Source organism: Carassius auratus, chromosome 4 (genome assembly GCF_003368295.1).
Source record: "Carassius auratus strain Wakin chromosome 4, ASM336829v1, whole genome shotgun sequence".
NCBI lineage: Eukaryota > Metazoa > Chordata > Actinopteri > Cypriniformes > Cyprinidae > Carassius > Carassius auratus.
In genome coordinates, this window is record NC_039246.1 from 10,126,461 (window position 1) to 10,138,808 (window position 12,348).

The window sequence follows — 12,348 nt, forward strand, 5'->3', positions numbered from 1 at the left end:
CTGTCCTTTCAGCTGTTTTATGCTTTTCAACTGTACGCGAATGTGAGGAGCACCCTTGCTTCATAAATAGAAAGCACATTTTTATTACAGTTATTTTTAAATTAAAAAAATGAAAAGAAAATGAAACCATATGTAAATGCATATGATGCAATTTAAATTTTTCCTTTTGAAAGGAATTTATTTCCTTTCTCCTCGGAGTGTTGCAAACTGTTGATGCATAAAGAAGATCTATAAAGTTGCAAAGACTAATGTCTCAAATCCAAATAAATATTCTTCATCAAAGTTAAGACTCTGCCACGCCCCTCTAAAATGGCTGGTTTAAACATGTCATCACAATCACAATGCACTGTGTCAATTGGCCAATCAGAGCAAACTGCATTTGTCGGAAGGAGGGATTTTGTAGAAAACTTCAATTTTGAGAGCGGCGGGGCACAGAGGACCTTCAATAATGTACAGTATTTGAAAAAAAATGTGTTTTTTGAACTTAAAGCATGTCAACAAATTCTGTTACACCAAATACACAAAATAATGATCTTTAAAAAAGCATCATATGGCCCCATTTTAAAAAATCTCACTGACCCCAAACCTTTGAGAAGTAGTAAATGCATTCTGTCATTGAAGATGAAGTGCCTTGACATGTCAATTACCTACAAAACACACTTTAAAAACAACTTTTTTATAAACATTTATATTAGAAATCATGGCCATCGCCATCAAATCTGACAGAGATTTAACTTCCAGTGTATCAGACCCCTGTCGTTTGCACACAGCAGCAAACTGACTTCAAAAACAGAATATAACTATAAACTCAACCTTAATACTTTGGTGAAAGTACAACAGCTAAACTGAGACAGCAGTGAATCCCCAACAATTTGTGTAGTGCATGCAAGAAAACAAAACAAAAACAAAAAACAAAAACAAATTTGTTTTGGTGAAATCAACATTAAAACAATTAAATTAACCCCCCCCCCCAAAAAGGTGATCTTTCTGATTAAAGACAATGACACATTATGATTTTTTTACCTGTAAATAAACTTAAAGAATGTGAGTTGTGTTGAATTTGTGTCAAATGTTTAAGGTTGGAGACTGAAAACCTTCATACTAGCATGATTACCAACACAGAGACATGAGTGGAGCAGATGAAAGATAATGAAAGATTATCTGCCAATCATACTTTTGCCCCATAGTCTAATTTACCAGGATGAATTATCCATTGGTCCAAGTCTAGTTTGGTGCCTATGAGTGTCAATCTTTCCTAAACAGAAAATGAACACATTATGGACGAAGCATAAAAAAAAGCATTATATACAAGCACATCAATCATATTCTGCTTCAAAAGTGATGGAAATGTTTAAAGTAGTAATACAATGTATGCTCAGTTTTATCAGGTAGAAACAACTTTGAGTTTTCTTTTCATAACATCATTTTTAAAAATCAAATACATGTAAAATGTCACAGAAATCCACTGGTCAGAATCTGTGAACCTTAAATCCTTAAGTAATTAGCATGTGAAACATAAACTTTACATTGATTGACAGCATCTTAAAGGAGTAGTTCACTTTCAGAATGAAAATGCTCTCATCATTTACTCACCCCCACTTGTTTAAAACCTGTACGAGTTTCTTTCTTCTGTTGAACACAAAATAAGATATTTTGAAAAAATGTTGGGATCTGAACAGTTGAGTAAATGATGACAGAATTTTAATTCTGAAAGTGATCTACTCATTAAAGGCATCAAAAGGCGCACTCCTAATGCAAAGGCAGTGAAATCAATGCCTTATTTTGGCCAGCTTCACATTTAGAGAATGCAGTCCCAACATGCATTGCAGTGGGAAAAACATTCCAAGATGGCGAGCAAAATGTAAATTATTTTTTCAGTCAATACTGAAAATAATCGGACAAAATCTTTTATAAATCATAAGTGCGCTATTTTAACTAATATTTGTTAGATATTTAAATTATTTATTAGGAAACTATTTGTGTGCTGAAGAAAAGTTAAGGCACATAGAGACATCACAGATTGTACATTGACATTCCATTTACAGATTTTCCCTTTCCCATCCACAGAGACACACAAAACCTGAAAACATTTCCACTATTTCTAGCACATACTTGACATTCAACTACTTTATTACACCATATACACCCAGGCACCAAATGAAACCATTGTCGTTTGATAGTCTTTATGTCAATCTCTGCTTTCTCTTCATTCTGGCCGGTCACAGTCTACGGTAATGAGAGCAGCAGGTTTCCTTCTCCAGACGGTTCATCTGATGCCATTACAAGTGTGTGTCTTCTTCATCAGGTATGTCCTCTTTCAGCAGGTTGTCTATGGGGACGATCCAGCTGTCGTTGAAATCCCTGTTCATTGTCAGTTTTTTCTCTTGCATCTCCGGCTGGACCTCCATCACCTCCAGCGTAGGATTGTCATGATAACCGTTTTCCACTGTCTGGAGCTCTTCTGTCAGGTGTTGCTGCTGAGGGGAAGTACAAATTGGGATGTTAAACCGCATTGGAATTCAGAACGTAACTTTTAACTTTGAATTGAATTAATTAGAAAATTCATCATTCGTAGATAAATCTATTGAAAGTAGGCCTCAATGTGAGTCTGATTCATCTTTGTGTTTGGAATTGAGCATTACCTGGTTCTTCCTGTAGGATCTGCGATGATAAGTGCAGTATGCAGCAAAGCAGCACAGAATGAGCACCAAAGCGCCACAAGAAGCCAAGATGGCGATTAACGTGTCTGGTATTGTGTCCTTGTTAAAATCCTCTTTATGAGTATTATTGTCTGGAGCTTCACTGACTTGTTTGTAGTTTTCTGGCGGTATCACTTGGTCAGCTGTAAATAGAAAAGGAAGTGAATTACTATAATTTTTTTGTACTTATGTTATTAAAGATAACATAATATAGCATTAACACTGAATCCAGTGGTTTCTCTAGAAGGGATTTAATCTGTTTGGAAGCCATATCATTTCCCTCACCATCTATTATTACTGTTGCAGTTAATTGATTGTCTTGAATTGTCACGTTGATAATGCAATTTCCTTTCATCGTCTGAAGCAGCATCTTACAGGTTTGACCCAGGACGTGATTCTGAGTGAACAAAATAAATATTAGAATGGTAGCACTTCTTGTTCACCTGCATGTTTTGCTAATTTTTACGGAGAATCAGTTGATTTTTGTGAAGTCATTCGCTTTTCTTTAAGAAATGTGTTCTGGCTCCATTTAATAGATTGTTCAGTATGGAAGTCTGTTTCTGCCATGGAATTAAAAAAATCTATAAAAAGGTAACTGCAAGTCAGAATCGTGAGAAAAAAAGTATTGACTTTTAACTGTATGACTTTTTCAGTTCTGAATTTGCTTGGAGTTCACTCATAATTCTCTTTCTTTTTATTTTTTATTGTGTGGTGAAAACAGGCTTCCTTACTTTTGTGATTGATTTTACTAATATTTAACAGTGCATTTACTGTTGTACCAGAGTTTATAGAGTTATTGATATTGACTTGTAAATGTAAATGAGCTCTCTGTGACCAGGACTGGAGTTATTGTCAGTGTTATTGTCATTTATGGACTCACCTCATTGCTTTTGCTTAGATTAAAGGAATACTGCAGAAGAGATAATCAACAGTATCATTAACAATATCTGGATCAAGAATATAAACAATATATAAAGAAAAACCCTAAATGTTGGTATTTTACTTGAATGATTTCTAGGGGAGTGTTAGTTGTAATATCTTCATCCCTTTGCAGGTCTGGTCTGATCGAGGCTGTAGCTGTTTGTGGTGTCGTTGTCCCAAGACTTTGAGTAGCAGTAGATTTAGAGCCTGGTGCTGTTGCGATTGGTAATTCAGCTGAAAAGTAACATGAAAAAGAGACACTTAATAGTTCACACTAAATTTACAGTCTGTCATCCTCTGCTCACCCTTTTGTCATTCTGAACTCATTTGTATTGCTTCTGCTGAACACAGCAGATTTTATGTTGAGGACTCCTACAACAAATACTAGGGACCATGAGTGTTAAAGTAAAATAAAAAATAAAAAAACCCACAGAAATCACATGAGTACTGTATTTGTGTGAAATTAAATTAAAATTGTTATTATCTGAAAGTATACCCTCCACAGTAGCACTCAAATCTCATGGTTGCATACAGTTGGATATCTATCGGTGATGCCAAACTGAATTGTTTTTTTGTGTTTTGTAACATATAAAAACGGAATATAAATGTACAGTGTGAACATTCTTCAAAAGTGCTGCTTTTGTGTTCAGTGGAAGAAAGCAAGTCATATGAGTTCAATAACCACAGAATTTTCTTCTCTTTCCATTAATAAATATTCAAGCATTGTTGTGTTGTGTTGAGCAGTCATAAAGTTTATACTAAAGTGATTCCTGCGACTTACAGTTTTTGGTAACAGCAGATGTGGCTCTCTGTGTAGACATGAGTTGGGTGGTGCCATCTCCTTTAGGAAAAGTGGTTGCATGTTTATTTAAGTCGGTGGTACTTTGTTTGGGATCGGTTGTGGTGAGAGTTGTAGGTGAATTTGGAGGAGTGCTGGTTGTAGTAGTGGGGGTAGTGCCTTCATTGGATGTCGTGGTCTGAATTGTTGTGACTTGGGTTGTGACTTGACTAGTTTGTGAGGGTGTGTTAGTGGTTATGTCTTGATTAGCCTCTGCTGAAGATGGTCCAGTCTGATCTGGTGAAGTGGCTGGTTGGCTAGTGGTTGGCGCTTGTGTAGTGGACTCTGATGAAGTACTGGACTCTGATGGAGTAGGAGATTTACTGGGCTCCAATGTGGTGGGTGTAGTAGCAGATGTAGTGTCACGTAGAGCAGACTCTGATGAGGCAGAAGAAGTGGTGGGTTTAGTGGAAATCAATGAGGTGAAAGGAGGGGTGGATTCAGTGGAATCTGCTGCAGTGGTAACCACTGAGGTGGGTGAAATGGAACTGTTTGGGGCTGTAGTTGAATCATCATTAGCATTGCACTGCATGCCTTGCAGGAGGGTGCCTATGAAGAACAAACAAAACAGACAAGAAAGAGTGTAAGAATATACTGCTTTGCAGACTCAAACTGACTTCAAATTGATTCTGTGCAATTGCTGTAACGCAGCATTTTAGGTAAACAGTAGCAGTGCTGCTGAAAATGTTGTATGTCTTGTATGAAAGGAACTGTTTCTAGAGTGTTCTTTCAACTGACAAATGTAACAACCAAATTTGACTACTCTTCAGGGAGTATTTTAGCTGTGTGCTGTGATCACGTAATGCATTACTTTAAACCAGGAATCAAGAGCAAAGCTCTTCATCTGGACCTGTGAATATCAAGTATCGTGACTTTTTATTGTGATTTTATTCTTTAGTGTGAAATGTTTTAATTCCTGTATAGTTGCATCATCAGCAAAAGTGTATTTAAATTGATTTCTTAAGCTCTTAAGTTTAAGAAATTCACACAGATGATCTTGTATTTATAATGATCGCATATATGTGGAGCAGTTTTCTTTCTTCTCAAGGTATCTTGAATTCTGTCAAGCTGTGATTGTTTTTGTCTTTATGCAAGTCAAGTGGAAATTAAGTGTCCCCAACTAAGCAAGCCAGAGGTGGCAGCAGCAAGCAACCAAAACTGTATCTGCCTCTGTATCCATTGTCCCATCACTAGTTTCTGATGTATCTATCACCAATAACTAGAGCATCCAAAGCCTTATCTACAGCCCTCACATTTTTACTTTCCTTAATTAAAGTTTGGATGTGTGTCTCTAATTCTGAAATCTTCTCTGTCAGCCTAACTATTTCCCTTAATTTATCACATGTAAATCCCTCCTCGCTGACAGGGAGAGCTTATGTGTCACATGTGGCAAGCAATGCAAACAACAATAGCAGGAAAAGAAGCCATTTCTCACTGTGACTGATGAATGATTCTGACTTACCACTGTTGTTTGATGAACTCGTGAAAAAAATAGAGCGAGAGAAAAAATAAATTTAGCGAGAAAAACTGAGAAAAAGGCAATAGAGTAGAAACGCGAATGACAATCTAGCTGGCTAACAAATGCTAACGCGTGGTTTTAGAATAAAAGTGAACAATTACATAAAAAAAAAGATTAGTTCGATCGATAATATCAGAAATATGGTGGTAATTAAGTTATATTTTATCACTTTATATTATATATGTTAATGTTATATTATAATGTTATATTATAATCAACAGATTCTTAGCTACTGACCCAGTATTTATCAGAGTTTAATATTATATCCTGTCCAGAACAATAAAGACAAACCAAATGTAAGCTGATATTCCTTTTAAACATCATTGGCTCATTCTAGACACCACAGCAAATGTCGGTCCAAGACTTTATGTGATAAGTGACTGAAACTCCTACATCTGCACAAATAATTTCCACTGTTGGTGCTTTTTACCAGAACTGGCCACCCAGAATGAAGATCTTGTAAATCTTATCCCACTGGGATGTCAGAACAATTAGTAGTGGTTGTTGTAGAAACAGGGCATTGTTGCTGTCGGGATGGGAGATCTTGATGAGAGGCTGTTCATCTTGTTTGGTTTGCCAATGTTGTCTTTCATTTAGCCCTCTGTCTAATCACCATCTTATCACAGCCTTGCGTTTCCAAAAATATGGCCACTGCTAATCATTTCTCCAGACCTAAACAACTAAACTAAGGCTTTTCTATTCACTCTATTGGACCTGGTTTTTAGAAGCCTTTTAACTACCATTAAACCTATACATTTCACCTGCGTAGAAACATCATACTCATGGGTAACCCCTCACAGAGGCATATGAACCACTCTTATATCTGTCCTACAGACTCCCAAACTCTCAGATTCTGGATGTACTGTGTCAGTAATCCCAGATAGCAAGAGATAAACTTGCTCACTTTAAAGACTGGTATCAGATCAAATGTAGGTGATTCTGTATGTGTAGCCTAAAATATTATATTTTTCTAATGAATTGTGTCTCTCAGGATTGCTGCCAGAACATTGGTTGGGAGTCTTTTTTAGGAATAATTAAGATTTTTAAACGTTTTTAAAATAATTCTATTATGCTCACCAAGGCTGTAATATTGTGAAAAATTATTAGCTTAAAATGTTTCAATTTTAATATATTTTAATTTATTCCTGTGATTGGAAAGCTGAATTTTCATTCATCATCTTTGCTGATTTGAGGCTCTGTTATTAATAACATTTCTTACTATTATGTGACTTACTATTATGCCATGACAGGAATAAATTATTTTAAAACGAAAGTAATTTAAATTTTAAATTACATTTTGAACTAAATTAATGGTTTGGAATGACATGGGGGTAAGTGATTAATGACAAAATTTTAATTTTGGGTTGGAGTAACCCTTTAACTCCAGTAAGTTTGTATAGACTTGTAAAGTAACACTCTGTCATTTGAAGGGGCAGTTTTGTTGCCAGGAGTGTTTGTTTTAAGGCCATTAAAGTTGTAAAATTGTTCCTTAATTGCAGTTTGGGGATTAATAAAGTTGTATCACATTGTATTGTACAAATTTCTTTGAATAGGACGTGCACACCCTCAGTCTACCACCCCCTCCCCAGCTGTGTGCAGGACCTCTTTGGGCCCTTAGCATGCCCCCTCTCCCCCTGATAGTGTCCTATTCAGGGGTAACTGAACAGGCCCACCAGCCCAACGGGAGGGGGGCAGGGAAGATGGGGATTGGGGGCTCCTTTATGGAGCTAAGTCACAACTAACCCCTTCTATTGAGGTGAGGAGAGACTGTGAATATAAATTTATGTGCCTGACTTAAACGCATTCCTCATGACACACTTCATCAGATGCCATTAAAGTGTACCAGTAGAACTGTATGAAGATTTTTAAGGACTAAGTACTGAAGTGCCACATTTTTTTTTTCCGTATTTAAGAGTTTTTGAATAATTGCAAACACTGTATTTATGAGCTGCATTGAGCTCATCTGCTGGAGGAATATATATATATTTATTTTTTTAGCTAAGACTAGCTTCTACTGCTGCAAAGTATCCGTGATAAAGTGAAGGATTCATGGGTAGAGACTAGAGAGGGGAGGCCAGGTTAGAGGTTGGATTAGAGAAGGGAGTTGAAGATCGTGGCAGTGCCAGTTACAGACGTTATACATAATAAGCAGATGAGAAAAGGAGGGAGAATGACGGAGGGGCCATCTTTGCAATCTCAAGATACAGAGACTAGTCTCTCCCGCCCTTTGCCTTAGACATCTCTCTTATAAATTTTAGATGTTCTCACGTTAAGCAGGGAATTACATTACTTTTAGGTGCCACCTTAGAGAGAGAGTTCACCCAAAAATGTCATGTTTATCATCTTACCCCCAGGGCATCCGAGATGTAGGTGACTTTGTTTCTTCATTCTGTCACTTAATTTTTGGGTGAATTATCCCTTTAAGACTACAAAAAAAATCAACATTGGAGTTTTAGTGTCTTTTATTCCATGAACAGATCCTAATAGTTTGAGGCCATGAGGCTAGTTGGGTCAAAAGTTTTAATTGATACAAATATACTCAAATTCTGTTCTTCTGAGTTATCTGTTCATCAAAGTATCCTGAAAAAAAGGTTGGTTTCCACAAAAACATATTAAGTGTCAAAACCTGTTTTCAGCACTGATAATATTTAAGGACCGCTTTTAATAATTGAGCACCAAATCAGCATATTAGAATAATTTCTGAAGGATCATGTGACACTGAAGGCTGGAGTAATGAAGCTTAAAATTCAGCTTTATCACAGGAATAAATTTAATTGCAAAATACATTAAAATAAGTTGTTTTAAATTGTAATACTATTTGACAATATTATTCTTTTTTTCTCTCAGTATTGTTGATCGAATAAATGTAGCCTTAGGGAACATGAGAGACTTTTTAAAAAACATTTTAAAAAATGTAACTGATCTCAAAAATTTGAAAATGACTCATTCTTTGATTTAGGATTTTTTTAGATCACCAGCTTCTAGATCATAGCTGTAATGCACACTAAACTGGCTATTTGAAATGAGACAAGACCTTTGCTATACTCCACCCAAACTTCCAGGGCAGAAAGGAATCATCGCAACACATGACAGAAAACCAAGCATACCAAGGCTTTTCTTGGGGTCTTTAAAACACTACACCCCCTCTGGTTTCTCATCTACTCTTGCGTCATATAAATCAGTCAGAATCAGAATCAGAATGAGCTTTGCAGGTATGCAAAGGTCACACATACGAAGAATTAGTTTTTTGTGACAGAAGCTCTGCAGTGCAACAGAATGACAGCGACAGAACAAAAACACAGATGATAAAAGAATTAAAATAAATAAATAGGACAAGTAAGGAATAACAATATACAAATTAACAATTGTATGTGCAGGTATATTACAATAGACAGTTTTGTATGTACAGATATATTATGAACAAATTGAAATGTAGACCAAGTATAGTGTTAGATAAATAAGTGTATGAGAGTTTAAATAGCATTGTGTGTTCCACAGTTTATTGTCAAGTGTTTCATTTCTTGAATAATCTCTATTATCAGGAAAAAGTTGGACCGTTTGGGTGAGAGATATAGTAAGACAGAGACAGAGAGAAAGAGAGAGAGAGAGAGAGCAATAGGAAAGGAGCAGAGGAAAGATTAAATAAGTTTCACACCTTCCCTGGGAACAGGGATGTTGACTGAATACTTTCCTACCCATTGTTCTGCACTTTCCCAAGCCTTGTGTAAGACAGCTGTCAGGCCGCATCAAGACCAGAGCACTGCCAGAGGATACTTTGTTGCAGTCAGTTTATTTTGGCTGATTTAAATGTTGAGGCTTTCTTGACAGTAGAGGATGGAGGAAACCTTATGCAACACGAGGAAGCCCTCGAAACTCAGGTTTATCAACACAGGGAGCCTTTATAAATACTCTGAGGTAAACAACATGAATGACGGCATACATTTTATCAATGCTTAGGTTCAGAAAAGCTGAGATTGCAACATCCTCATTTTTGCACTACAAGAAAGTGATTTCAAACAATTAATCAGACCTTTTAGAAAAGGCTGACTGAGACAGAGCAGAGTCAAAAGTGCTTATGGTGCTTTTTACAAGGTTGGCCAAACAAAACATGAGCGCTTTTCTAATGACTGTCAGGCTGATGTCTGGAGAGGCAGGTGCACCGCACGGATAATTAAAGAATAACAGTCCTCCCTCACATCCCTCTCTTGAGTCTAAGACGCACTTCATCTCTAATAGTGTCACTGTTTGTAATTTCAGCAAAGCAGCTGACAGAAATGTCGAGTGGCACAGATGTTGCACTTCCCAGAGATCTTTGCAGGATTTGTTTACAGACACACACACACACACATGGTCAGGTGCTGTTACATTAATATCCATAACTGTCAGCAAAATGTGAGTTGTTCTATGATAACCTTGAGTTATAAACATAATGCTGCACAGATTAACTGGTGTGAATTAAAATATGAATTTATATTAGAATGTTTACCAATATAACGGGTTGAAAATCCTAGAAAACATGAACATAAGAAAGTTCGCAAATGTTCCCATTAAGTTGTTATTTATTTTATTATTATTATTATTTTGTTTTAAAAACAAAATAATAATAATAAAATAAAACATCATACTTTTGAATGTTCTCTGAATGTTTTGAATCAAGTAGTAACATTTAAAATATTATTAATAATGTTATGTCCAACTAAAAAGTTTCTGAAATAAAACGCTCCTTGCACAATAACTATTAATATTACTGGAAGAATGTTTTTTCATAACTTTGAGAGAACTATTATTATTATTATTTTACAGATTAATAAATGTACCAGGAAATCGCTACTCCTAAGTGTGAATTAAATTTTATGATCTGTGGGCTATTCCTGATCGAGAAACTGACTGAACAAGAAGCCCATAGCCAGCTACTGTGTGAGGTTATAGAAAAATCAAATTTGTTCCCTACTAATTTTCTGTGACTAATTAATGTTTAAAACTCCTCATATGAATGTCTGCATTATAATTCAGTCTAGACCGTTTGCAAGAATATTAGCGTCTGTTGTCTCTTTTAAAGTGTTTGGGCTATATAATGAGTTTTATTATTTTAACTTATTATATAGTTGTATAATTATACAGATAGTTTATATATAGCCAAATATGCCCCCAACCCCACCGAGAACGCAGAAAGAATTGAAAACATTTAAATATTTAAACAAGTTCTGAAATACACGAGGCGTTTGAATCATCAAGCTGAACAAAGTTAGCAATTTATCCTTACGCCAGTAGTTATTAATTATTATTTTTTAATTAACATCTAAGCAGCATGTTAACGCATATGAACATAAACTCACCTAACACAATGAGTGTCCACGAGATTGCCATTTTCATTCCGTCAGTTTGATGCTCGCTGCTCCTTCAGTGACTTCAGGAAAAGTTTTGCATGAGAACGTGGAGACGCCGATCGGTTCCGCTTTTCGTCTCGAGTTTGTATCGGCACTTTTTTTGCAGCTGGTATTTCTTTAAATCTTAAAGCCAAGAGGAGTGCTTTTGTTTGAGCTGCTTCTTCTCTGAGTCTCTACCCCACCCTGAGGGTCCGGGGATTTGGGGGGCAGAGTTTTTCTGGGTTTCCTTGGCTGCGCTGATTGTGATGTATTGAATGCGGGGAGTCGTGACTCTGGAGTGACGTGCTGTGCGCGGACAGGTCTGATGATGCAGCTCACGCAGAGAAGAGTGACCAGACACAGGACTAGCCCATCAATACTGTCTAGGCCTAACATCATGCGCGTCACTGTATTCATTAATTATTATTATAGTAAAATAATAATATGACATAAAATATGTTTTACAAATTGTATATTATTCTAATAATATAATTGTAATAAAATATTAATTGTATAAATGTAATATTTATTTATTTATTTATTTTTTACACATTTTCGTTCAAGGACTGGATCCATGAAGACCCATGAAAAATATTGTCTACATTAGTTATGTCTGAAATCATGTAACTGTTTTCAGTACTGATCGATCATTAAATCAACATCCTGTTTCATTAAATCAACTTTTCTGTGTTTCTAAATATTTAATGGTCTTACTAATTATAAAATTAAATAAAATGATAATTGTTTTGAATAAAATGAATATAAAAATGAAAATAAAAAAAAACATATATATAATACTAATAATAAATCATTTTGTTATAAATTAATAAAAACATTTTTATTTTATGAATTTAGTACGATTATTATTATAATCATTATTACATTTATCATAACTTTTTATAATTCTAATTTTATGATAAATATGATATATAATGTATACTAGTTGTATATTCCATATTATATAATATAATATAATATTACTAATAATATAAAGCATTACTATTA

At 35.4% G+C, this 12,348-nt stretch overlaps 1 protein-coding gene across 2 annotated transcripts; it reads right to left on the minus strand.

The window, feature by feature from the left end:
- Positions 1-660: 660 nt before the first annotated feature.
- Positions 661-11,661, minus strand: LOC113067974 (podocalyxin-like). Of its 2 annotated transcripts, none has more exons than XM_026240498.1 (7): positions 11,314-11,661; positions 4,402-5,007; positions 3,703-3,854; positions 3,580-3,609; positions 2,985-3,096; positions 2,643-2,842; positions 661-2,474 (listed from the first exon to the last, which is right to left on the minus strand). In XM_026240498.1, the coding sequence occupies exons 1-7, from the start codon at positions 11,348-11,350 to the stop codon at positions 2,280-2,282; spliced, it is 1,332 nt and encodes a 443-aa protein (XP_026096283.1). In that variant the 5' UTR covers positions 11,351-11,661; the 3' UTR covers positions 661-2,279. The 2 variants fall into 2 exon arrangements, with proteins under 2 accessions (XP_026096283.1, XP_026096273.1); XM_026240488.1 differs by having other exon boundaries at positions 661-2,477; positions 11,314-11,657.
- Between the last annotated feature and the right edge of the window lie 687 nt (positions 11,662-12,348).